The sequence below is a fragment of the Rhincodon typus genome, chromosome 11, assembly GCF_021869965.1.
Source record: "Rhincodon typus isolate 14 chromosome 11, sRhiTyp1.1, whole genome shotgun sequence".
In the NCBI taxonomy this organism is placed as follows: Eukaryota; Metazoa; Chordata; class Chondrichthyes; order Orectolobiformes; family Rhincodontidae; genus Rhincodon; species Rhincodon typus.
The window spans coordinates 72,521,016-72,546,721 of NC_063342.1; the positions used below are offsets into that span (position 1 = coordinate 72,521,016).

The 25,706-nt window shown below is 43.7% G+C and overlaps 2 protein-coding genes across 2 annotated transcripts in view; one reads left to right on the plus strand and one right to left on the minus strand.

Annotated features, from left to right (window-relative positions):
* Nucleotides 1–25,706, minus strand: part of LOC109914114 (cilia- and flagella-associated protein 44-like) — a gene marked incomplete at its 5' end in the record, with an annotated part of 171,890 nt that overhangs the window by 128,248 nt on the left and 17,936 nt on the right. The window contains 4 exons of the mRNA XM_048602549.1: nucleotides 1,669–1,878; nucleotides 19,181–19,275; nucleotides 21,878–21,977; nucleotides 25,585–25,632. Coding sequence (XP_048458506.1) covers nucleotides 1,669–1,878; nucleotides 19,181–19,275; nucleotides 21,878–21,977; nucleotides 25,585–25,632 — 453 coding nt within the window. The remainder of the gene's footprint in view (nucleotides 1–1,668; nucleotides 1,879–19,180; nucleotides 19,276–21,877; nucleotides 21,978–25,584; nucleotides 25,633–25,706) is intronic.
* Nucleotides 1–25,706, plus strand: part of LOC109925926 — a 250,018-nt gene that overhangs the window by 24,903 nt on the left and 199,409 nt on the right. The window lies entirely within an intron of this gene.

Here is a 25,706-nt window from a genome sequence, read left to right on the forward strand (position 1 = left end):
CACGTACAATTGAGGAACAAAGGATGAAACAAAGGCTTTAATTTGAAATACATTCACTGTAAAAAGATTATGCTTGCATCGCCCAATCAATCGCACTTCAGGAAAGGTAAATAAGATCATAGTCTAAACTGCAACTTGAAGGGAAATTAAACTCTGAACTCATCCAAAAAGGATTTAATGGCCTTAGCGGCTCAGTGGTTAGCTCTGCTACCTCACAGCGCCAGGGACCAAGGTTTGATTCCACCCTCAGGCGACTGTCTGTGTGGAATTTGCACATTCTCCCCGTGTCTGTGTGGGTTTCCTCCGGGTGCTCCGGTTTCCTCCCACAGTCCAAAGATGTGCAGGCTAGGTGAATTGGCCATGCTAAATTGCCCATACTGTTGAGGGATGTGTAGATTAGGTGGGTTATAGGGAGATGGGTCTGGGTAGGATGCTCTGAGAATTGGTGTAGACATGTTGGGCTGAAGGGCCTGTTTCCACACTGTAGGATTCTATGGTATGATTCTAAAAACATATGAAAGTGTATAATTCAACTGACTATGAACATTACCGTAGGATATGTATTATGCTATTATCATACCTTGTCACTCCAAATCCCTGTCTCAAAAATAATCATGGATTTTCTATATTAATTCAGCACAGATTTGGCAATGCCAACTCTATTGCTGTTAATTGTATCTTCCCATTAATGTGAAACTGTACTTTGCTAACTCTTCTATGAAATATCATGGAATGTCTTACTAATAGATGAATGCAAATGTTGTCATTCTGTGGGTGCGTCAGCCATAGATCAACAGATAGCACACTTGTCTCTGGCTCATTATCTGGCCCATTCCAAGAGACACGAGCAGAAAAATCCAGGTTGGCACTCCTGTACAATATTGAAGGAGTGTCACCCCGCATCTTCTGCATGAAATGTTAAACAGATGCGTTACCTGGCTTCTCAGGTGGATTTAAAAGTCCTATTTTGAAGAAGTGCAGGTGAGTGAGCCCCAGTGGTCTGTTGAACATTCTTCCCTCAATCAATAGCACAAAAACAGTTTATTAGGTCATTATCACATTGCTGTTTGATGATAACAGGAAGAATGTAAGCAACCTTCATTTGGCTAGTTTTAATCTATTTTGTCCCTCAATAAATCAATTTACAAATAAATTCCAAATGTAAGAGCTTAAACAACATTTTAAAATCTCAAGATTGCATATGTGGTTTTTCTTTTAATGTACTTTGATCATTTTTACCTCATCCTGTTTCAAAAACTTAAGTTTTGATTAGACTCTCTTCCCCTCAGCAGCAAGAGTTTTCAATCTTGATTGTGTATACATGCAGTATGTGGGTAGTTGGGAGTGACTACTTATCTCATGAGTTAGAATCTGAGTTTCATTTTTAAATTATTTCAGAAGAAATGCCCAGGTAGAGACTGGAAGAGGTCTGAAGTCCTGTGCTGGCTAAGATGATTGCCTGAGACCATGCAAGTAACAGGGTAGGCACTCTACAGCATAGCTGTGATGAAAGAGCAGGATTCTGACTGCTGTACAACAAGTGGGCCATGAGAGGAGATAACATGGGAAAGAAAAGTTAGATAGAATTGCAGTTGGATAGAGTGGTGGAATAGTTCAGGTCCAAAGGAACTAACAATGCATTTTAAAGGTGTTATCTGACATACTTACACCTGTTGCAAGCATTTGTCCACTATGTTCATAAGCAATAGCAGTGACAGCCGCTGTGTGTGGCTTCAAGGCCTGTTTTAGTCGAAATTCAATCTCACCAACTTTTGATCGGCCAGCAACATGCGCAAGGCTTTTCGGGTTATAGATTTCCAAGATCCTGATGACACCATCTTCAAACCCTACAGTAATCATGTTTCCCTTTGGGTACAGCTGCAAAGGAAAAGATTTTAGATTTAAAGTCATACAGCATGGAAACAGACCCTTTGGTCCAACTAGTCCACGCCAACCATGATCCCAAACTTATCTAGTCCCACATGCCTGACATATGACATATTGGCTGACATTTTGCAGTTCCACAGCATATTAATGGTACTTATTGTTAACCTCAAATCAAATTACAAATGTGCACACTGTGATGTCCATGATGAAAATCTGGGTTTGAAGGAGAGAGAGAGAATCTAACATCTCAGTGAGACCCAGCACTGCTGCTGAGTGTGGTTGGAATACACACTTGAATCAGCTTTTTTTTAATATGAGTCAGTTCACAAAATTAAAAATTTAAACATAGTTTTAAACAGTGCAAAAAGAGGATCAGCATTATTTTGATACTATACAGGTTTAATGCATCAATCAAAGTTATGAATTCATGTGCCAAACAGACTTAAGCACAAAATCTAAGTGACTACAGTGTAGTAGTGAGGGCCTGCTGAGGTCTTTGGGATAACTCATTAAACAGAGGGCCTGTATACTCTCTCAGGTGAATGTAAAGTAAAAGACACTGTTTGAAAAAAAGGGCAAGGGAGTTATCACCTGTGTACTCACCATTACTTATCCCTTAACCAGCGACATTAAAATGGATTATCTGGTCATTAACACGTTGCCTTTTATGGGTACAAAGTGTGCACAAAGTGACTGATGCATTTCTGACATTACAATGTGAAACCTTGATCTTAAGAAGGCAGTGTTGATGATGATGACAATGACGACGACAACAACACATGGTTACTCAACTTCAGCGCTGCTGTCAGACATTAAAGCTACAAGTAACTTAATAGGTAGGATAAAGTGGTGAGGTGGGCAGGTGGGTGGATATGCACATGATAATAGGTGTGCAGGAGACAATATGGGGGTGAAAGATAGCCTAGAGGATGGCTTTTTGGAACGGTAAGGCTGCACATGGGATGGCATGATGGCTCCAGTGGTTAGCAATGCTGCTTCACAGTGCCAGGGTTCGAACAACTGTCTGTGTCTCATGTCTGCATGGGTTTCCTGCAGATGCTCTGGTTTCCTCCCACAGTCCAAAGATGTGCAGATTAGGGTGGATTGGCCATGTTCAATTTCCCATAGTGTCCAGGGATGTGCAGGCTAGGTGGATTAGCCATGGCAAATGCAAGGTTATTACAGGGATAGGGTAAAGGGGTGGATCCTGGCGTGATGCTCTTAGGAGGGTGAGTGCAGACTCGATAGGCCGAATGGTCTGCTTCCATGCTGTAAGGACTCTACGGATTCTCCATGCACAGTATTTCACTGCAGTGGAGTCAGATGATGAAATTGATGGGCCAGGCAACAGAAGAATAAAAGATGCCCAAATACTGTTGTCTGCCTGGAAGGCTACCCTCAATGTGAGAAAGCACAGAAGAGTCTAGAACCAGCTTCTAAAAGCACTTTGCATGAAGCTTGGAGTTCATTCTGTCTAACATGAAATAAGTGGTTACCCCCAACAGCATACTTGCAGACGCAGCACCTGAGGCCAATGTCTCACCTTGAGGGAAACAAAAGCAGCATGCAGCCCATAAATAAGTCTTGTTGTTGAAGTTCAAACTGATATCACTTATTCTCAGCTTCTTGTCATGGAAGCTTAGACTGTTGCCAGGCTCTCAATACTCCATATGCAACAGACTTTAAGGTCACCACAGCACATCGGCAATTTAATCTTCAACAGATCTCTACTCCCTATAAACCATCCATTATATTTCCTCTTCCCTTTTCTAACAGCTTGTCGTACTTTGTATGGTCTCTGCTCATCTCACGGACATGCTGAAAGTAAAGACGGAAGCTACTGATCCACCATTTATGAAAAACTGGTCTGTATTGAAGCTTTTAACCTCAGCAAAATAAATAAAAATTTCAACACTTGTCACACCATTCACTGTCGACTTGAAAATGTGTCCAACAATAGAACTGCGTCCAGCAGAGGGTGACTGAGAGGGAGAGGCATCACTTCGGCGCATACATTTGAGCCTGGAACAGTGAACTGCACTGAAGAGCGGTCGTCTGGCAACAGCCCCCATGATCAGCAGGAGGAAGAGCGTCCAGCAGAGGGCAACTGAGAGGGAGAGACATCACTTCGGCACATACATTTGAGTCTGGGAGCAGTCACCTGCACTGAAGAGCAGATTTTGGTGGGCCTGGTATCAACAGGGCAGGTGAGTAGCCAGAAGTCATTGTGCACGTTGGCACAAATGACATAAATAGAAATAGAGGTGAGGTCCTGTGGAGTGATTATAGGGAGATAGGAAAAAAGTTAAAAACCAGGACCTTGATGGTAGTAATCTCCAGATTATTTCCAGTGCCACGTGCGTGAGGGTAAGAAAAGGAAGTTATGGCAGACAAATGTGTAGCTAAAAAATTGGTTCACAGGGCAGGGATTCAGATTCCTGGATCATTGGGTTCTTTTCCAGGGAAGACGCGACCTGTTCAAGAGAGATGGATTGCACCTGAACTGGAGGGGTCCAATATTCTGGTGGCAGATTTGCTGGCAATGCAAGGGAGGGTTTAAACTAGATTTGGCAGGGGAGTGGGATCCTCAACAGCAGGGAAGCAAGTGCAAGACTGGAGGGAGATAAGTAATTAGAAATAGCAAGTTAAAGAGACAGGTCAGACTGGAACATGACAGGGAGCAAGGAATGAATGTTGGATTAAATTGCATCTATTTTAACGCAAGAGGGTTGACAGGTAAGGCCGATGAAGTCAGGGTGTAGATAGGTACATGGGGCTAGGATATTATAGCCATTACAGAAACAAGGCTAAGGGACAGACAGGTCTGGCAGCTTAATGTGCCAGGGTACAGGTGCTTTAGGTGGGACAGAGGTAGAGGGAAGAGAGGAAGTACAGTTGCATTTTTGATTAAGTGGAGTATCACAGCAGTAGTCAGAGATGAAATAATTGAGGGATCATCCAATCAGGTTTGTGGGTGGAGCTAAGATATAAAAAGTGGATGGTAACGTTATTGGAGTTGTACTATAGGTCCCCAAATAATCAACGGGAATTAGAGGAACAAATATGCAGGGAGATTGTGGAGACATGCAGGAGCAATAGGGCTGTGATAGTGGGGGATTTTAATTTTCCTAACATAGACTTGGACTGCCAGAGTGTTAAGGGCTTAGATAGGGTGGAATATGTTAAATATGTTCAGGAAAGTTTTCTGAAGCAGTATGGAAAGGATCCTACTTGGGAAGGGGCAAAACATGAACTGCTCTTGGGAAATCAGGCAGGACAGGTGATGGTACGGAAGCACTTTTGGACCAGTAACCATAGTTCTATTAATTTTAAAATAGTTATGGAGTAGGGCTAAATGGGTCCACAACTTCAAGTTCTAAATTGACGCAAGGCAAATTTTGACAGAATTACACAGGAGTTTGCAGGGGTTGATTGGAATAGTTTGTTTGCAGGCAAAGGGACCTCTGGCAAGTGGGAGGTCTTTAAAAGTGTGATAGCTAGATTTCAAGGTCAACATATTACTGTGAGGGTGAAGGGTTTGGTTGGCAGGAGTAGGGAACTCTAGATGACAAGAGAGATTGAAGCTTTGACCAGAAAAAAGGAGGCATGGCTCAGGTACAGGCAGCTGGGATCAAGGGAATCCCTGAAGGTATACAGGGGATACAGGAGTTTACTGAAGGAGGATATAGTAGGGCGAAAAGGGGGCATGTGTTAGCTTTGGCTGAGAAGATTAGGGTGAATCCAAAGAGATTCTTTAAGTATGTTAATGGAGAAAGAATAACTAGAGAGAGACTAGGATCCCTGAGGATCCAAAGTGGAGATGGGCAAGGTCCTCAATGAATATTTCTCCTCTATGTTTACTGTGGAGAAAGACATGAAGACTTGGGAAGTTGGGGAAGTTAGAGGCGATATCTTGGGGACAGTACATATCACAGTAGAGGTGGTGTTGGAAGTATTAGACTGTATGAAGGTGGATAAATCTCCTGGTCCTGACCAGATATATCTAAGAACCCTGCAAGAGGCTACAGAAGAAATTGCTGGGGCCCTGGCTGATATATTTGGATTATCATTAGCCACGGGTGAGTTCCCAGAAAACTGGAGCATATCAAATGTTGTGCCCTAATTCAAGAAGGGCTGCAAAGAAAAACCTGGGAATTGTAGACTAGTAAGTTACTTGAGAAGATTCCGAGAAATAAGATATACACACATTTGGAAAGACAGGGTTTGATTAGGAGTAGTCATCATGGCTTCGTGCAAGGGAGATCATGCCTCACAAATTTGTTAGGGTTCTTTGATGAAGTGACCAGGAAGGTTGATGAGGGCAGGGTGGTAGACATATTCTATATGGGTTTCAGTAAGGTCTTTGATAAGGCTCCACATGGTAGGCTCCTCTGGAAGGTTAGATCGCATGGAATCCACAGAGAGCTGGCAGATTAGATACACAATTGACTTGATGGTAGGAAGCAGAGAGATATAGTGGAAGGATGCTTGTCAGCCTGGAAGCCTGTGACTAGTGGTGTGCCTCAGGGGTCGGTGCTGGGCCCATTGCTGTTTGTTATCCGTATCAATGATTTGGATGAGAATGTACAGGCATGATTAGCGAGACACTAAAATAGGTGGTATCATGGACAGTGATGAAGGTTATCAGAAATTACAGCAGGATTTTGATCAACTAGGGAAGTGGGCCAAGAAATGGCAAATAGAGTTTAATATAGATAAGTGTGAGGTGTTGCATTTTGGAAAGTCAAATCAAGGTAGGATTTTCATGGTGAATAGTAGGGCCTTAAAGAATGTAATGGAACAGAGGGACCTTGGAGTTCAGGTGCACGGTTCTCTGAAAGTGGAATCACAGGTAGACAGGGCAGTGAAGAAGGCTTTTGGCACACTGGCCTTCATCAGTCAGGGCACTGAGTATAGAAGTTGGGAAGTTATGTTGCAGCTGTACAGGATGTTGGTGAAGCTGCACTTGGAGTATGGTGTTCAGTTTTGGTCACCTTACTATAGGAAGGATGTTATTAAACTGGAAAGAGTGCAGGAGAGATTTACAAGGATGTCGCCAGGACTCAAGGAACTGAGTTATAGGGAAAGGTTGGACAAGCTAGGACTTTTTTCTTTAGAACGTAGGAGACTGAAGAGGGATCTTATTAGAAGTGTATAAGATCATGACAAGCATGGATAGGGTGAATGCACTCAGTCTTTTTCCCAAAGTTGGGGAATCGAGGACTAGAGGGCATCAGTTTAAGGTAAGGGGGAAAGAATACATGGGAACCTGAGGGACAACTCTTTTACACAGCAGATGGTATGCATATGGAATGAGCTGTCAGCAGGAGTGGTTGAGGTGAGTACATTAACAACATTAAAAAGGCATTTGGACAAATACATGGATAGGAAAGGTTTATTAGATATGGGCTAAGTGCAGGGAAATAGGGTTACTGTGGATGGACATTTTGATTGGCATGGACCAGTTTGGGCTGAAGGGCCTCTCTCTGTGCTGTAGGACTCTATGACTCTAATAACACATTCAAAACTTGTAGAATTGCTGCAACAAATAGAAGAGGTAAATCAGTAAATAGCCTGTAAGGAGCTGATGATCCCTTGATTTTTTTAATTTTTTCTTTCATGGGATGTTGGTATCATTAGTAAGGCCAGTAACTGCGCTTGAAAATGTTGTGGTGAGCTGGCTGAACTGCAGCAGTCCACCTGGTGTGAATACTTCCGTGGTGATATTAGAAAGGGAATTTCAGGATTCAGACCACTGAAGGAACAGTGATATAATTCCACAAAAAGATGGTGTCACTCAGAGAGGAATTTGTGGGGGCTAGGTGTTTCCATGCAGCTGCTGTTTTTGACTTTCTAGGTGGGTTAGGAAGGTATTGTTGAAGAAGCCTTGGTGAGCTGCTGAAGTGCTTCTTGTAGGTGATGTGAATGTTTGATACAGTGGATTGTGAGTCAAACAAGCAGACACCTTTATTCTGAGAGTCGTCTGTTTCTGGAGCTGCATTTATCCAGACAATTGGAGAGTATTCCAACACAATCCTGTCTTGAGTCTTGTAGATGTGGACAGGCTTTGAGGAGTCAGGAGAGGAGTTACTCACTTCAGAATTTCCAGTTTCTCACCTGCTGTCATAACCAAAATATTGACATGGTTGGTCCACTTAAGTTTCTGCTCAATGGTAATGTCCACAATGTTGTTAACAGCATTTGGTGATGGTAATGCTATTGCTTGTCATGGGGACATGTCCTTGCCTGGCAACTGTGTGGCGTGAATGTTACTTGCTGCTTATTAGACCCGGCCTGGATGTTTCTGATGGGAGAGGTGGACATGTTTCCTTTATATTGCTTAGTATGTTGCATACTAAATTTTTATGATTAAGGTGCATGTTACGACCAGTAAATCAGAAAGAAAGGACAGGCAGAGACAAGTAAGTGAACACGATTGTACTAATAGGCTTAAGTGTGTTTATTTCAATGCAAGGAGTATTAAGGGTAAGGCAGATGAGTTTACAGCCTGGATCAGTACATGAGACTATGATGTTGTAGCCATTACAGACACTTGGTTGAAAGAGGGACAGGACTGGCTGCTGAACATTCCAGGGTTTCGTTGTTTTAGTGAGGGAGGTAGAATAGGTGGAGGAGTTGCCTTACTAATCAGGGAGAATATTACATCTGCACGAAGAGAGGATATACTGGAGGGCTCATCCACTGAGGCAATATGGGTAGAGTTCAAAAATAAGATGGGTGTAATCACTCTGGTAGGATTATACTACAAATATGAAGGCAGATTATGGAAAGATGCATTAAAAAAATTATCAAAGTGGGTGACTTTAATTCCCCCCATATTGACTGGGCCTCCCTTAGAGCGAGAGGCTTTGTTAATTGCATCCAAGACGGCTTCTTGAAACAGTATGTGTATAGTCCAACTAGCGAAGGGGCAATACTGGACCTTGTACTGGCTAATGAGTCTGGCCAGGTGACTGACCTTTCAATGGGAGAGCATTTTGAAAACAGTGTTCACAATTCCTTAAATTTAAAGATAGCTATGAATAAGGATAAGTCAGGACCTTGTGGCAAGGTACTAAATTGGGGGAAGGCAAATTACATCAGTATTAGGCAGGAGCTAGGGTGTGTAATTGGGAGGAGCTGTTATCAGGCAAGTCCACATTTGACATGTGGGAATTGAGATGAGAGTTCCGGACCGGCATGTTTCAGTAAAGAGGAAGGACAAGGATGGCAAGGTAAGGGACCCTTGGATAATGAGGGAGGTTATGAATTTAGTCAAAAGGGAAAAAAGGACCATATGTAATGCTTAGGAAGCTAAAATCAGACAGGACCCATGAGGAATCTAAATAAAGCAGGAAAGAACTCAAGCAGGGAGAGCAAGAAGGGAACATGAAATGACCTTCACAAGTAGGGTTAAAGAGAATCCTGAGCCATTCTATGCATATATTAAAAACAAGAGGATAACTAGGGAGAAGTAGGACCACTCAAGGATAAAGGAGTGAAGGAGTAAGTAAAGAGTTAACAACACAACTCTGATAAGGAAGTGGACCTTTAGACCAAACCTGGGGAGGAAACATCCGCTGAAACAGCAAGATCCTGCGCGCGAAAAAAAAACATCACTAACCTTCACCGGCTTTGTGAGACGCCTGGGACAGATTAAAGAACTGTGTACATGACTTGGGGGGAGGGTGGCGAGTAACAGCAAATGTATATAAGCTTTGAAATCGTCTGTAATAGCTGAGAAGTTTGGTGAGGCCCCTTTGAGGTCCCTGCTTCTCCCAAAAGCTTTTGTTAATAAAGCTGTGTCTGACTCACTCACTACAGAATTATACTTGGTAATATTTTACCTACAACAAATTGGCGTAGTCGGCAGGATTCTGTCTATGGTCTGGGCAGCGTGGCCACAGCCCGGATACCGGGACAGGATACCGAACACAGAGTTAAGTGAGTTGGACCACACTATTCAATAATCTGTTGAGTGTGAATGTAAGACTGTTGGTCGTTTGAGTTGAGCAAAAACGGACAAGGGGGTACCCGTCTCTAACACGCAGCCTTAGACCGGTTGTTAAGAGGGGAAATCCCCCAAGCGAAGGTCAGGACCCTGAAATGGGTGTAGAGACTGGAGAAGAGGTACCCGGGATGTGATACTCAAACGTAACGTGAGAGTGTAATGTTGTGAGACTGCTGAGAGAGACTTGAAATAAGCGGGATACGGGGACTTGATCACTCCCACAATAGGTATTGCCGGACTCCGATAGGAACGACCCCGAGTGAGACGCGGTCGGTGGGAAAACACGAATGGGACGTGGCCGGTGGGTTAAACGCAGTCGAGAGATCGGTGGAGATCGTGAGTATAAACCTATCATTTATCATGGCTGGGAAGGAAGATCAATAAGGACCCCCGGGGTCTCTCATTAATCAATATATGACAGATAGACATTCACTCATTAAACAGATGAAAAAGGGGGATAGGATCCGTCCCAGGCCCTAGAACAACAGCGAGATTGGCTCTTAGGACAGAAGAAAGATAAGACTAAGAAAACCGCAGTCCTTTTAGTACATCAATTGGCCGGCCTTATAGGGCAAACATTAGAGTCCACGAGGAGGTGGACGGAGGAAAAAAGGATCCTAGAATCACGAATTAGGGAACTAGAAAGAAGGAACCAGTTCTTAGCAGAGGGTCAGTGGGGACCCTTACCCCATACCATCCCAGGAAAGGGCCCACTGCCCCAGAGGAGAGTCTGAGTGAGGAAGTTAACCTCGCCCCGGTAACCCGGGGCGGGACCCTGGCAGCACCAACCGCTAGATATCAGCCCTTCACACCAGGAGAAAGACAACAGATATTGGCGTCCCTGGGAAAGTTACAACCTAGAAGCGCAAATGCTAAATTCTGGGCCGAATTAGACACTATTTGGGTGGGGCACCAATTACACTTACGATATATACACCAACTTGTCCGAGCGGCTTGCCCGCAAGATAAATGGCGGTTAATGGGGGACGGTTCTGGTCAGGCTGACGCCGTAGCCCAAGCTAAACACGATTACTGAGGTGGACGGTGGGCTCATGCTGTAGAATTAACAGCCAAGAGAGAGGCACAAGAAGAACCCTTTAACCGCTTTAAAGCCGAAGTCCAATGGGTCCTGGGAAATGCCCCCACTAATTGGTCCAAAATCACAAACACGAAACAACAGAAGGGACAAGGGGCGTCTGAATACGGGGAACGATTGTTCAAGGTATATCAAGAATGTTCAGGGATGCCAGATACAAACCATACTGATAGGGCATTTATACAGGCATTCAAAGATGGGTTATCACCCACTCACCAGGCAATCCTGAAGATGGGAGTAACTGCCACCAGAGATTATGACAAGTTGGTAGAATGGGCATCTGGAATTAAAGAAGGGATGGGACAAAGACCCCCCCATTCAAATAAAGCAAGAAAACTTGGGTGCCGTGACAAAGATAAAACCGAAATCCACTTGCCACAACTGCAGCAAGACGGGGCACTTTGCCAGGGAATGTAGAGCCCCAAAACAGAACAAAGGGCCACTCTGAGGGCACCTGGTGGGAAAAGCATGGTAAACCAACAACCGCAACTTCTCAAAGGGAGACGGCCTGACGTCCGGCAGCCCCCACGGGCACGGGTAATAAGGAAGGTAGGACTTACGTGTCTGCACTAGTAGGGGGCAGACAATGTGAGATGCTGGTGGACACGGGAACCTCCATATCCATCACTGACCTACCTCTGCCCACAACTAACAAAATGATCTATGTAAAGGGCATTAGCGGGCAAAAAACCCCTGCGTACTTGAGCGAAACTACTTTGGTGGAAATTAATAATTTGTATATACCAATGCGATTTTATGTGTGTAAAAATAATGAAGGAACTATCATGGGAAACGATTTGATGAAAGAGTATGAGGTACTAATAGATTGCGGGAAAGGCGAATTAATTTGGCCCCGTCCCGATGGGAGAAAGGAGAAAATGGGAGCCTATGCAAGCCATTTGGAAATTGTCCAAGCCGCATCTGCGACAGGACGTGACTGGCAATTGGAGGACAATGGGTTCGGCGCCATTTGCACCTCCATCCCAGGGGTATGGGCAGAAACAAAACTAGATACCGGGCTAATTAAAATCGACCCCATAGTAGTAGAAGGCCCGGAACATAAACCACACCGACAGTACCCCATCAAACCGGAGGCTAGGAGGGCAGTTGTGGAAATTGCTGAAGGGCTAGTGGAGAGGGGAATTCTCCAAGAAACCACGAGTACCACCGACTCCCCCACCTGGCCAGTGAGTAAACTGGATGGGAGCTACCAACTCACAATTGATTACACAGCCCTAAATAAGGTCACACCGAAGTTGCACCCCATCGTGGCGAGCCCATCCACAATCTTGAATGGGCTCTCCCCGGCCCACAAAATCTTTACTGTACTGGACATTGCCAATGGATTCTGGTCTATCCCACTCCATCGTGGCTCCCAAGATAAGTTTGCATTTACCGTCGGGGATAAGCAGTACATGTGGACCCGACTCCCCCAGGGATTCCATAACAGCCAGGCCATCTTTCACCCGGCCACGAGCGATATACTCAGGGAAATCGAACTGCCCCACGGTAGCACGATACTCCAATATGTAGATGACATCTTACTGGCCTCGGAGTCCAAACCTGGCCACCAAGAGGCACTATACCTAGTCCTGAAACACTTGGAGAACAAGGGTCTTAAACAAGTCCGAAGAAAGCCCAAATAGGGAAAACTAAGGTCCTGTACCTGGGACATCTGATCTCCCAAGGCACAAAAGAAATGCCTGTAGACAGGAAAACCGCTATACAACAAATGCCACGACCCGTGACAGTCCGTGGTGTGAGGAAAATTTTGGGCTTGTTTAATTACTGCAGGAATTTTATCCCTGAGTTTGCCAAATTGGTAGAACCAATACAACGACTGGTAAAAGGGGGGAAACCAGCCATGGACCCCGTGGATTGGGGGCCTGAACAAGATGAAACTTATACAAAACTAAAAGCGGAATTAATGACAGCCCCAGGACTGGGACTACCTGACGCTAGTAAAGACTTCCACGTTTATTGTAATAATGAGGGAGGATTCTACTCAGCGGTGGTGACCCAGGTCCATGGAGACAAACAACGACCCATAGGGTACTACTCTACTGCGGAAGGACCCGTGGTGAACGGTTTACTCAGGTGTATAGCCGCCTTAGACTGTGCCGCGTGGGCCGTGAGGATTAGTGAGCCAATAGTAATGACAGGGAATATTATTTTACATACCAAACACACCTTGGTAGAAATGTTAAATACGGGGAAATTACAGTCCGTCTCTAACATGAGAAGGGCAAAGTGGGAAGCGGTCCTTCTACCACCTACCACACGAGCCACATGAATGTGGGAATGTAGATGATGAGGTAGAAGAAAGTAGGATTAAAAGATGTGCCCCTGGAGGCACCAGACGAAATCCTGTTTGTGGACGGTTCTCGGAGATATGTACATGGGTCGCCACGAACAGGATGGGCGGTAGTTAACACAGACCTACGAGTAGTCTGAGCGGGGAGGATAGAAGGAGGCCTATCGGCCCAGGTGGCAGAGCTAGTTGCCCTGACCCAGGCCTTCACGGAGGCGGCAGGAAAAAGGGTTAATATTTACACTGACAGTAGATATGCGTTTGGAATTGTGCATGATTATATGACTGTTTGGGGAAGGGGATTTGTTACCACGGGAGGCACCCCGATTAAACATGGACAAATAATAGAGACCTTACTGGAGGCCAGCGAGCTCCCATTGGAAGCTGCAGTGCTGAAGGTCAAGGCCCACCAGAGGGAGCCAGACAAACAAAATCCCGAGTGGCACATTCTTAAGGGGAACCAGGCTGCTGACAAAGCAGCTCAGTCAGGCCTGGAGACAGAGGATATCCAACCCTTATCAGCCACATTTGCTGAGGATGGCCCCACCATTAGTATTATCCAGCTACACGCAGACACCGCTGAAGGAGAACGCACCATGTGGAAGGCACAAGGGGCCACACCGGACGGAAAGGGTGTCTGGAGATTGAACGACAAGGTCATGGCCCCCAAGTGCATCCAACACACCCTCATGCAATTACACTATGGCGTGTCCCACGTGGGGCGAGACGCCATGATTACCAGTATCGGAAAAGAATGATGGTGGAAAGGAATGGGCAGGGACATAGCGTGATACTGTCACCGTTGTGTGACGTGTGCCCAGCACAACCCAGGCAGGCCCGTCAAGATCAGAATGGGACACCAGCCACGCCCGAAGGGGCCCTGGGAACATATACAGATAGATTTTACGGGACCACTTCCCCAATCCCATGGAAAGACATATTGCCTGGTAATTATTGACCAATTTACCAGATGGGTAGAGGCGTATCCGACTCGGAATTGCTCAGCTAACACAGTAGCTAGGATCCTGGCTAAAGAAGTCATCCCCAGGTGGGGGGTGCCGCTCCAGACTGACTCTGACCAGGGGACCCATTTCACTGGAAGAGTGGTAAAAACCATATGCCAGCTGATGGGCATTAAACAGAAGTTCCACATACCCTACCATCCCCAAAGCTCGGGCATGGTGGAGCGTATGAACAAAACCCTTAAAACTTCCCTGGCGAAAGCTTTGCAAGACTCTGGTAAACGATGGACAGAGGTCTTACCTGCAATACTGATGAAACTAAGGGCTACCACGAGCCGCACAACTGGATTAACCCCATACAAATTGATGACCGGCAGAGCAATGCAACTGCCCGTGTCTATCATAACGGGGGGTTCCGACGTCGGCCCGCTCTGAGATAGAATACGACGCTATGTGCTAGAACTAAGCGCCCATTTGAAGGCGTTGCGCAAAACAGTAAGGGACAATCAGGAAGGACAAGATGAACAAAGGGAATTAGAGGATTGCCCCAAAGTCCCATCTGCAGGTAGCAAGGTTATGGTAAAGACCCTACCCGGGAAACCTGGCTTCGCCCCCAAATGGAATGGCCTCTATGAAGTTATCATCAGTGGAGACACTTGCGCTTGCATAGATATGCAAGGGAAGGGCGTCTGGAAACACTGGTCCCAACTTAAAGAATATACGGACACCAATTGAGATCCAAAATGATATGTTTTATTCACAGGACAACCCTCTACTAGACCTCCAAGCAAGCTGATCGGGAGCGCGGGAAGTCGCGCGCGGGCGGTATAGCCTTTGGAACATTGTTAACATAGTGTGATAAGATACAATTTCACCATCTGAGTTTAAAACATGTCTAAGATGATATACGTGGTCGCGGTGTTCTGTATTGTCATGATTGCAGGGGTATCGGGATTAGAGGACAACTTGTTTTACAAGACCCACGTACATCTACACGGTAATCGGACCGTGTGCTACCCACTTGCCCAGTCAGTCAAGGCGTTGTTTGTAGCCACCCCTGGATGGACCCCCTTTGACCTATACACAGCAGATACGTTAGACGCACCCTGTGTGGGCCAAATCGGTACATACCGACGAGGTATACAAGGGAGATGTGTAGAGCTGATAAACTCAAATAGGATACAGTCCCCCAATTGTGCAGGAACTCGGGAAAAGCACGGCACAACATGTTCAAGCCTGTTAAGTTACCCGCTTTGCTTCTCAGGACAGGGATGGGGGTGCGCGTACGGTCTAGTCCCCAAGAACGCCTCCTGTGTGCAGACACAGTGCTCCCGCCAGCATTGCCAAGTGAACAAAGGCCTGTTTACGTGCACGTGTAATGAGCGAAGATGTCTAAACGTAACTGCAGGTAGACAGTTTATTTGTGGACAGTGCAACGGGACACATGTTAGTTCAGCCGCATGGACGTATCCATTTGATACCTACCAACTGGTGGGGTCAGGCAGAAACTCCAAGGAACTGGTGGTACAAACAGTTCATGCAGAAAAATAATCAGGAGGTCAAATGCTATCAAGCCAAGAAAGGCTTTGTGTTCCTCCTCAATGGGACCTTCACAACAGCCACACCAACCCTCCCAGTCCTCTTTGCAGTAGGGACAATAGGACCGCTTACCATCCCGTGCCCCCAGAGAGGACACACCCATAGGAAGATAGTGACCCGAGCCATTAGCGAGAAATTCTGTGCAGACTGGATGGACCCAGTAACACTGTGGTCCTCATTTGGCTACGGGTTCCACGGGGCCTTGTCTCTGGGGGAACAGCGGGAGTCATTAGTTCCAAAAATAGGAACTACCTCGTCTGTGGACTGACCATCCTGGGAAATAGCACAGCAAAGGGGTTGGATGCTATAAACCGAGTTAAGACTCTATGCGCGGCAGACCCGGTATGCCAGTTAGCCCAGCAGGGCGGAGTGTGCACGATAGTAGGGGACAAGTGTATAACACAGGTTACGGATGAATCCTATAATGTCACCCAAGCCATTAATGATATAAGAAAGCAGCTTGATTACTTCAGGCAAGGCCCCAAGAAATAGGATGGTTGGCTCGAATGGTTCCTAGGTGGATCTTGGGTGACATACCTGCTGCATGCTTTGACTATACTAATTATAATAGTTATTTCTTGCTGTGTTGTTATGGCCATCTTTAATTCGTGCTGTAAAATTTTAACTGCGAGAATTATGTCAGGTGCAAGTGTGCGCACCGACAAGACTGTTGAGCGCCCCTTGATGGGTGACACGGAGACACTGAAAATATGGCTGTAAGTAGTCTAGAGGCCATGAGTACTCATGACTCTGACCACAAGGGGGGACTGAAGGAGTAAGTAAAGAGTTAACAACACAACAACTCTGATAAGGAAATGGACCTTTAGACCGAACCTGGGGAGGAAACATCCACTGAAACAGCAAGATCCTGCGCGCGAAAAAAAAACAACATCACTAACCTTCACCGGCTTTGTGAGACGCCTGGAACAGATTAAAGAACTGTGTACATGACTTGGGGGGAGGGTGGCGAGTAACAGCAAATGTATATAAGCTTTGAAATCGTCTGTAATAGCTGAGAAGTTTGGTGAGGCCCCTTTGAGGTCCCTGCTTCTCCCAAAAGCTTTTGTTAATAAAGCTGTGTCTGACTCACTCACTACAGAATTATACTTGGTAATATTTTACCTACAACAAGGAGGGAACTTGTGCTTGGATGCAGAGGATGTGAGTGAAATCCTAAATGAGTACTTTGCATCAGTATTCACCCAGGAGAAGGATATGGAGGATAGTGAGATTTGCTTGGAGCATGCTAATATGCTACAGCATTTTGAGATCAAGAAAGTGGTGTTGGGTCCCTTGAAAAACTTTAAAGTGGATAAGTCCCCAGGGCCCAATGGTATCTACCCCAGGTTATTGAGAGAGGCAAGGGAGGAGATTTCTGGGGCGTTGACCAAGATCTTTGTATCCTCGTTAGCCACTGGAGGAGATGTCCCGGAGTCTGGCCAGTAGCAAATGTGTTCTTCTATTCAAGAAGGGAAATAGGAATAATCCAGGAAACTATTGACCATTGAATCTCTCATAGGTGGTTGGGAAGCTATTGGAGAGAATTCTTAGGGATAGGATTTACATGCATTTGATAAAACATGGCCTAATTAGGGACATGGCTTCGTGCAGGGCATGTCTTACTAACTTGATTGAACTTTTAGAGGAGGGTAGAGCAGTGGATATTCTCTACATGGATTTTAGTAAGGCTTTCAACAAAGTCCCTCATGGAAAGGTTCATCCAGAAAATTAAGATGCATGGGATCCACAGTGACTTGGCCACGTGGATTCAGAACTGCCTTGCCCATTGAAGGCAGAGAGCAGTAGTGGAAGATTGTTTTTTATACAGGAGGTCCATGAATAGTGGTGTTCCACAGGGATCTGCACTGGGACCTATGCTGTTTGTGATATATATGAATGACTTGGATGAAAGTGTAGATGGGTGTGTTAGTAAGTTTGCAGACGATACAATGAGCAGTGGAGTTGTAGAAGGTTGTCAAAGGATACAGTGGAATATGGACAGAGAAATGGCAGATGGTGTATAATCCATCTAAGTGTCAGGAGCTATACTTTGGGAGATCAAATGCTAAGGAAAAGTACAGAGTTAATGGCAGGATCCTTAACAGCATTAATGAACAGAGGGATCTTGGGGTTCAAGTCCATAGTTCCCTGAAACAGCCACGCATGTAGATTGGGTGGTGAAGAAAGCATATGGCATGCTTGCCTTTAGTGGTCAGGGAATTGAGTACAAGAGTCAAGATGTCATGTTGCAGCTTTAAAAGACTTTGGTTGGCCCACACTTAAAGTATTGTGCTCAATTCTGGTCGCCACATCACAGAAAGGGTATGGAGGCTTTGGAGATGGTGTGGAAGAGGTTTACCAGGATGCTGCCTGGATTAGAGGGTTTGAACTAGAGGCTAGAAAAATTCAGCTTTTTTTCATAGAGTGGTGGCAGCTGAGGGGAGACTTGATAGAAGTCTATAAAATTATGAAATGAATAGAGTGGGTTGATGGTCAGAATCTTTTTCCCAGACTTGAAATGTCTAAAACTAGGGAGAGGGGGAAAGTTCAAAGGAGATGTGAAGGACAAGTTTATTTTTTTTTTTTTTTTTTTTTTTTTACACAGAGTGTGGTAGGAGTGTGGAATGCGCTGCCAGGGGTAGTGGTGGAGGCAGATACATTATGGGCATTTAAGAGATTTTTAGATAAGCATATGAATATGCAAGGAATAGAGTGATATGGACCAAGGGCAGGCAGAAGAGATTAGTTTAATTTGGTGTCATGTTAGAAACATAGAAGATAGGAGCAGGAGACGGCTATTTGGCACAACATGGTGGGCTGAAGGACCTGTTCCTGTGCTGTACAGCTCAATGTTCTATGTTCCACAACTCTCTGAAACAACAACTGTGCTATCTCTGTCTCCATTTAAATCATACGCTGTTTTTCTGTTCTTCCACATTGTACCCCATCTGTCAATTTTTTGCCCACTCTCTTATTCTGCCTAAATCCCTTTGCAGACATGTTATATCCTCACAAATTGCTTTCCTACCTATCCCTGCATCATCAGCAAATTTGGCTACCATATTACAGTTCTCTCCAGCAAGTTTGACCCCTAAGCTGCTAATCAAAAATCTACCCCATTACGAACCTACACAGTACAGACTGCAGCCTTAATTTTACTGGATATGATCAGTGTTGAGAAACATTGCCTGTTTTTTGTGCCAGTTAAAAATCTTCAGGCATGGTGCATTTTTGCTAAATTCTCTCTCATCTACTTGTAATCATTGCAAAGACACCAGTTCACTTAGAAGCAACTACAGTGAAGTCGCACATACCACAAGAGGTGCCCAGGTTAATGCAGTTCCTCCTTGACTGTATTTCACAGTGGCCATTGATTTTTTTCTCACAAAGTCATAGATGCGCACTGTGCCTGGAATTGTAAAGGACAAAGAAAAAGATGTGAGCAAATTTCAGGATTGACTCCCTGACAAAAATCTCTGATGCAGCCAGCATTGACATATATATATAAAATTCACAGACAGTTCTGTGGCATCAGAGAAAGCTTTGCACCCAAAACAATTCTAACTTCTACATAAATATTTACAAAATGGTTTTGTGCATATGGAGGACAAAATCAAGATCTATTCTAGTATAAAAATATGGAGCTTGGCAAAAGAAGAATACAATGCTCTGCAGGAGGATGGAGGGAGGAGGTAGGTGCCAGCAACAAGTTATTCTAGAGAGTAAACAAAATAGTGGAGAAATTCAGCAGGTCTGGATGTATGCTTGAAGAGAGAAAGAGAGTTAACGTTTTGAGTTCAATATGACTGTAAACATAAACAATAGGAAGAAAATTCATTCACAGATGCCACCAGACCTGCTGAGTTTTTCCAACACTACATGCATTTATTATTCTATGACCCTAAGTTCCAGAACTCTTTGAATTTATTTACTCTAATCTGCAGTGAGAACTCCAGGCTTCTTTCTTTGCAAACCACTGGGTCTTTCTCCACCCAACAGCAACAAATCTATGGATTTATTTTTCATAAACATTGACTTATGCTTCCTCCACCCATCCAACAACGCCCGGTCTCACTCACTTTAACCTTATTCTATTAATTTTGCAGGAAACCAACCTTTGTCTTCTCAATTACCTTTCCACTCAACTCCTACCATTCAACATTCAGGTCCCTGTGCTATCTCTGTCAGCACTGATGGCCTCCACTGCACAAGCACTGGCCCTCTCCCTGCCAAACCACCACTAATTATCTCAAACTCAGAACTGCTCACCATTGATTCTTTGTTCCTCACTAAACAGTAATTTCTTATCTCCAGCCCTCATTCCCAATGAACATGCTTAAAACATCATTGCTTCTCATCTGAGCATATCAAACCTAAAGTCCATGTTTAAATCCTTTCAGTGCAGTGTCAAGCCATTACAAGAACCATCATTTACCAACTCTGTTATTGTGGCCGTGGTCATTTTTTCAAAATTGAAGAAGGTTAACTGTGTCATCCTTCTGCAAATGTCTTGTTTCTGTTGTCCAGCTTTATGGTACAACTGTTACAGGGTCCTATTCTTACCCCTTTGAACATAAAATGATTTCATACATGGAATGATTTCCTGTCTCCTTTATGAAATTTCAGCTCAGCAGTTGCACAAATATCAGCTTCTTCCTTTTCTCCATTTATATACTGGCCCACAGTAACATCATTAGTGGCATCTGCTCCTTTTTAAAACATACCACTGAAACCCAGCTCTACCATTTTGATGCCCTAGATGTGTTATCAGACTACCTTTTCGACATCTAGAACAAATTTAATCACTTGCCTGCCACAGTTTCAAGCTGAGCCAGACTCCCCACATTCTCAGATTTTTATGATTCTTTGATGGGATCTGGGCATTATGGGTTAGACCAACACTTATTGGCCAATCCTAATTGCCCTGGAGTAGTTGGTGGCGATCTGCCTTCTTAAACCACTGCAGTTCTTGGGGAATAGGGACACTTAATGTGCTATCAGGGAGGGAGTTCCAAGAATTTGACCCAGCAACGTTGAAGGAACATGATATGTTTCCAAATCAGGATGGTGTGTGGCTTGGGCAGGAGCATGTAGGTGACATGTATCTGCTACCCTTGTGCTTCAAAGTGGTAGAGGTTGCAGATCTTGAGAGTGCTGTTGGAGGAGCCATGGTGAGTTAATGTAGTGCATCATCAGATAGTAAACATCAGAGCCACTGTTCAATGGTGAAGGGAGTGCTTGTTGAAACTCCCTGATTAATTCGAACAAAATTTAAGTCTCTCCTCTACCAGTGCAACCTTTCTACACATTTCTGTCTCCTCCAAGCCTGACTGCACTCTACTTCCTAATCTCCCATCCTTCGATATAAACACCGTGGTATTTAACCTTTAGCACACTCCTCCATCACTCATCCATCACTCCAATTCCTGCTGGCATATATTAGCTCCCCACCTCAGGTCAAATATTCAAATCCATCTATTTGCATCTCTTCCCTTCTTGACAATCTCCTCCAACCCCATGGTCCAACCCTTCAAAATCTCCATTCTATTGACATGGGCCTCTCTCAGCCTCCACCCACTAACCAAAATACAGCCTCATGTGTCTAAATCCTAAACTCTAATTCTCTCCCTTAATTCCATTCTCACTCCACCTATTCTGACTTGGAACTACAGCGCACCTGGTCTTTCACTGTTGGTGGGTCAAAATCCTAAAACACCTTACCTAACATCATTGTGAATGTACCTACATTACATGGACTGCAACAGTTCAAGAGGGCAGTTTTCATCCACCTTCTCATGAGCAATTAGGGATGGCTAATAAATTCTGGCATTGCCAGGGACACATACATCCCATGAACAATAAAATCAAGTATAAAGCAGAGTAGTTACTTTTGTTTGTCAGTTTATTTGCCTTAAAGTGATCTCCAAAAATTGTTTATTCTTCGAGAAAAACATAACTGAATTGCATCTAAACGTAAATATGTTTTATTTAAGTAAAGAAGTCAAACCTACGGTCAAGTGCTGTTGTTGCCATCAGATAGGTGAGTGGTGAAAGGTCCATGGCCTGGATCGGCCCAGAATGGAAAGAAAACAGGTACTCAGGGTCTTGGGTCTGCGAGGTTCAGAAAAAAACTGTTAAGATATGGAGAAAAAATGATAACTGAAAGTAACTGGTTTGAAGGATGCAATGTTCATACAAGGTGTTTCCTTTATCTGATAGATTTGATCAATAACAGTGACAGAGATGTCAGTTCTGGAAAATGGAGAAACCAGCTACATTTCACAACTAGCACCAGCAGGAAGGATGTCAGCTTGGAACAGGGCAAAAAAGGGTATCTCACATCTTAGAGCTTAGGGATAGCCATCAATGATGAAGTGATTAAAATCAAGATGTGGAAGGTCTCCGGATTACAGGAGCACAGATATGGCACAGCAATAGTGCAGTGCTGGCAGATATTACAGAATTTTAGAAAGGCAAGGCCATTGTATGATTTAAAATCAAGGATAAGAATTTTGAAACTAATACATGTTGGTCAGCAAACAAAGGAATAACAAGAGTACATGGACTCTGATGTAAATTACAACATGGGCAACAGAGTTTTGGATCCTCATATAGGACGCCAGCTCTAGAGAGCATTCAAATAGCCAAGTTTAGAAGTAATGAAAAAATGAATGAAGGTTTCAAAGTAGACATGGGCAAAGTCATCAATATTGGTGGAAATAGGCTGTCTTAGTAATTACATGAATATAAGGTCAGAAGACTTGGAGGTCAAGTGTGAATCCAAGTTGTCAACAGACTGGCTAAATGTCAAAGGACTGCCAGAGAGATGGATGGAATCGGGGATCAAAATTTAGACTGAGAACCTAAAATCATGGCTTCAGACTTCACAGTAATTAACTGGAGGACATTTCTGCTTGTCAGATATCAAATGAATAGGATAATAGCAGGAATGAAAAACGTAGTTATTAGGGATTCTTAAAATATTGGGAATACTTCCATTGGAGCAGTGAAAGTGTACAGGAGGTTTAAAAATATAAAGGGCTGTTATGGAGTGAAAGTGAAAGGCTGATTGGGAAGTCAGTGATAAGGAATCATTAATTTATACTTATTGAGAGTAAGGAAAAGGGTTTGGAGAAGCATCTTTGTAGAAAGTGGGGTTGTTAAAACATGGGATATATCTGTCACTTTGGGGCAAGTTATGGCAGTGATTATTAAACTTTTTCAGAGAAATTTGGTTATGGATTTGAAGCAAATAAAGAAACAGGCTATTGGGAGGGAATGTGAGAGTGGCATTAATTTTGGATTGCTTGAGCAAATTATTAGCACAAACAAGTCGAGTCAATTGGTTTTGTTCTGTATTCTCACACAGTATGTTTGTCTTGGAGCATGCAGCTGCAAAAGCTTGTGATTACCCAGTGGAGAATAAGCTCCATGATGTGTGCCCATCTCTTTAAACTCAATATCCACACTCGGCATACTGAAACTGCTGCACATTCAACCTACATCGTACATTTGGACAACTTCAAAATAAATTATAAATTAATTATTTTGAACTATTCTGGTAAAGCCATTATCATAAAAATGGCAGGAGGTCAAGGAATTCATCACTATAGTTATGTCTGAGGCTGGGGAAGTGCACTGTGGCTCCAGTCAAACTACACCATGGATCACAACATAAAATAAAAAGTACTTTTTCCACCTGCTGAGATGACTAATTGAATACCTCATCCGTAGCAGGTATTTAAACAGAAAGATGAATTAACCAAGTTTCTTAATATACATAATTTTGGGTTTATCATCAAAATAAAACAATTCAATAAAGATGCAATATTTAGTTAATTTACACTGTCAGTAATATAGAAGAATAAATATTTATCCCTCTAAATATCCCAAAGCACACACATTAACTCTCTTTTACTCTCATTCTCCAGGCAAAGAGGAAACTAAATCAGATTTCTCTGCAGAGTGTGGCTTTCTGGACAAAAGCAACAAAAACAAAATTGCTGGAAAAGCTCAGCAGAGTTAACGTTTCAGGTCCAGTGCCCCTTCCTCTGAACAGTTCTGAGGAAGGGTCACTGGACCCGAAACGTTAACTCTGTTTTTTCCCTTTGCAGATGCTGCCAGACCTGCTGAGCTTTTCTAGCAACTTTGTTTTTGTTCCTGATTTACAGCATCCACAGTTCTTTCGGTTTTTATCTGGGACAAAAGCAATTTTGGCCAATGGGTTATTCTTGAAGGCAAAAGGATAAAGCATAAGATGCGCCCAAGTCTATTACTCTGCTGTTCTGGCACATGTAGTCAAGCCAATAATCAGACAAGGTTGTCCTTAAAGTCTTCACTGTGAACTGATGCAGAGGGTTTTCTTTTCAGAAACAGGAGAAATCAGCTGGGCAGCTTGTTCATAGCAAGCTTCCCACCAACTTAGTTACAGGAAATGAGATTAAAAACAGAAAGTGCTGGAGGAATTCAGCAGATCTGGAAGAATCTGTGGAGAGAGAAACAGAATTAACATTTCGAGACCAATAGAACTCTTCTTCAGATATTGTACTCCAAACGTTCACTGTGTTTCCCTATCCACAGATGCTGCCACACCTGTTGAGTTTCTCCAGCATTTTCTGTTCTCTCACATTCACAGTATTTTCCTTTTATTGGAGAAAACAAAAACCTCTCCAAACCAATCTCTGCTCAAAAAGGTCCAGCATGGTCTACACCAAAGTAGGTAGTTATTACCAGTCACGTAATTTTTAGGTAGCTTTGTTAATAAAATCTCCAATGTCTGCTGTAAACTTTCAATGACCTCTTTTAAAGAAACTATTCCATGTCCACAAAACTCAAAATAAATTAATTTTTAAACAATCCTTCAAAATCTAATTCCTGTAAGCATTCAATGACCCCTTGACATTCAATGGCATTACCATCACTGAACCCTCCACTATCAACATCCAGAAGCTGAACTCGACTAGCCATATGAATACAGTGGCTATAACAGCAGGTCAGAAGCTGTGAATTCTGTGGTGTGCAACTCAATTCCTGGCTCCTTAAAAGTCTATCCACCATCGATAAGGCACAAATCAGTAATGTGATGGAATGCCCTTCACTTGCCTGGATGAGTGCAGCTCCAATAACAATAGCAGTAAGACGATACCATCCAGGACAAAGCATCCCATTGATGAAACCCCACTGAACACCTTCTGCATTAATTCCTCAACCACCACTGCACAGCAGCAGAAGTGTGCTCCATCTATAAAATGTACAGCAACAACTTACCAAAGCTGCTCCAACAACATTTTTCAAACCCATGAGTTCTACCACCCAAAAGGACAAGGAAACACCACCACCTGCAAGCTACCTTCCATGTCACTCACCGTCCTGGCTTGGAACTATATCGCCATTCCTTCATTGTCACTGGGTCAGAATCCTAGAACTCACTTCTTAATACTGTGGTCATTCCTACACCACCTGGACTGCAGTAGTTCAAGAAAGCAGCTCATTATAACCTTTTCAAGGGCAATAAGGCAGGCAATAAATGCTGGCCTGGCCAGCAACGCACACAGCACAAGAATGCATAAATAAATATAGGTTATGGGTGAAGAGATATTCATATAGGCAAGCGAGAGAAAAAGACAGAGATTGAGGCAGAAAAAGGAGAAAGATCCATGTTATACTAACAGCCTGCTCTTATTTGCTTAATTAACCAAAAACAATTTCTTGTACTTACAATATTTGAAAAGGAGAGGTCAAGTTTCCAGATTTTGCCATTGGCATCCTGTGGAAAAACAGAATTGTTCAGTTTACTTTACCTGTATTAATTTAGCAAACTCAAACATCAATGTCTTATAA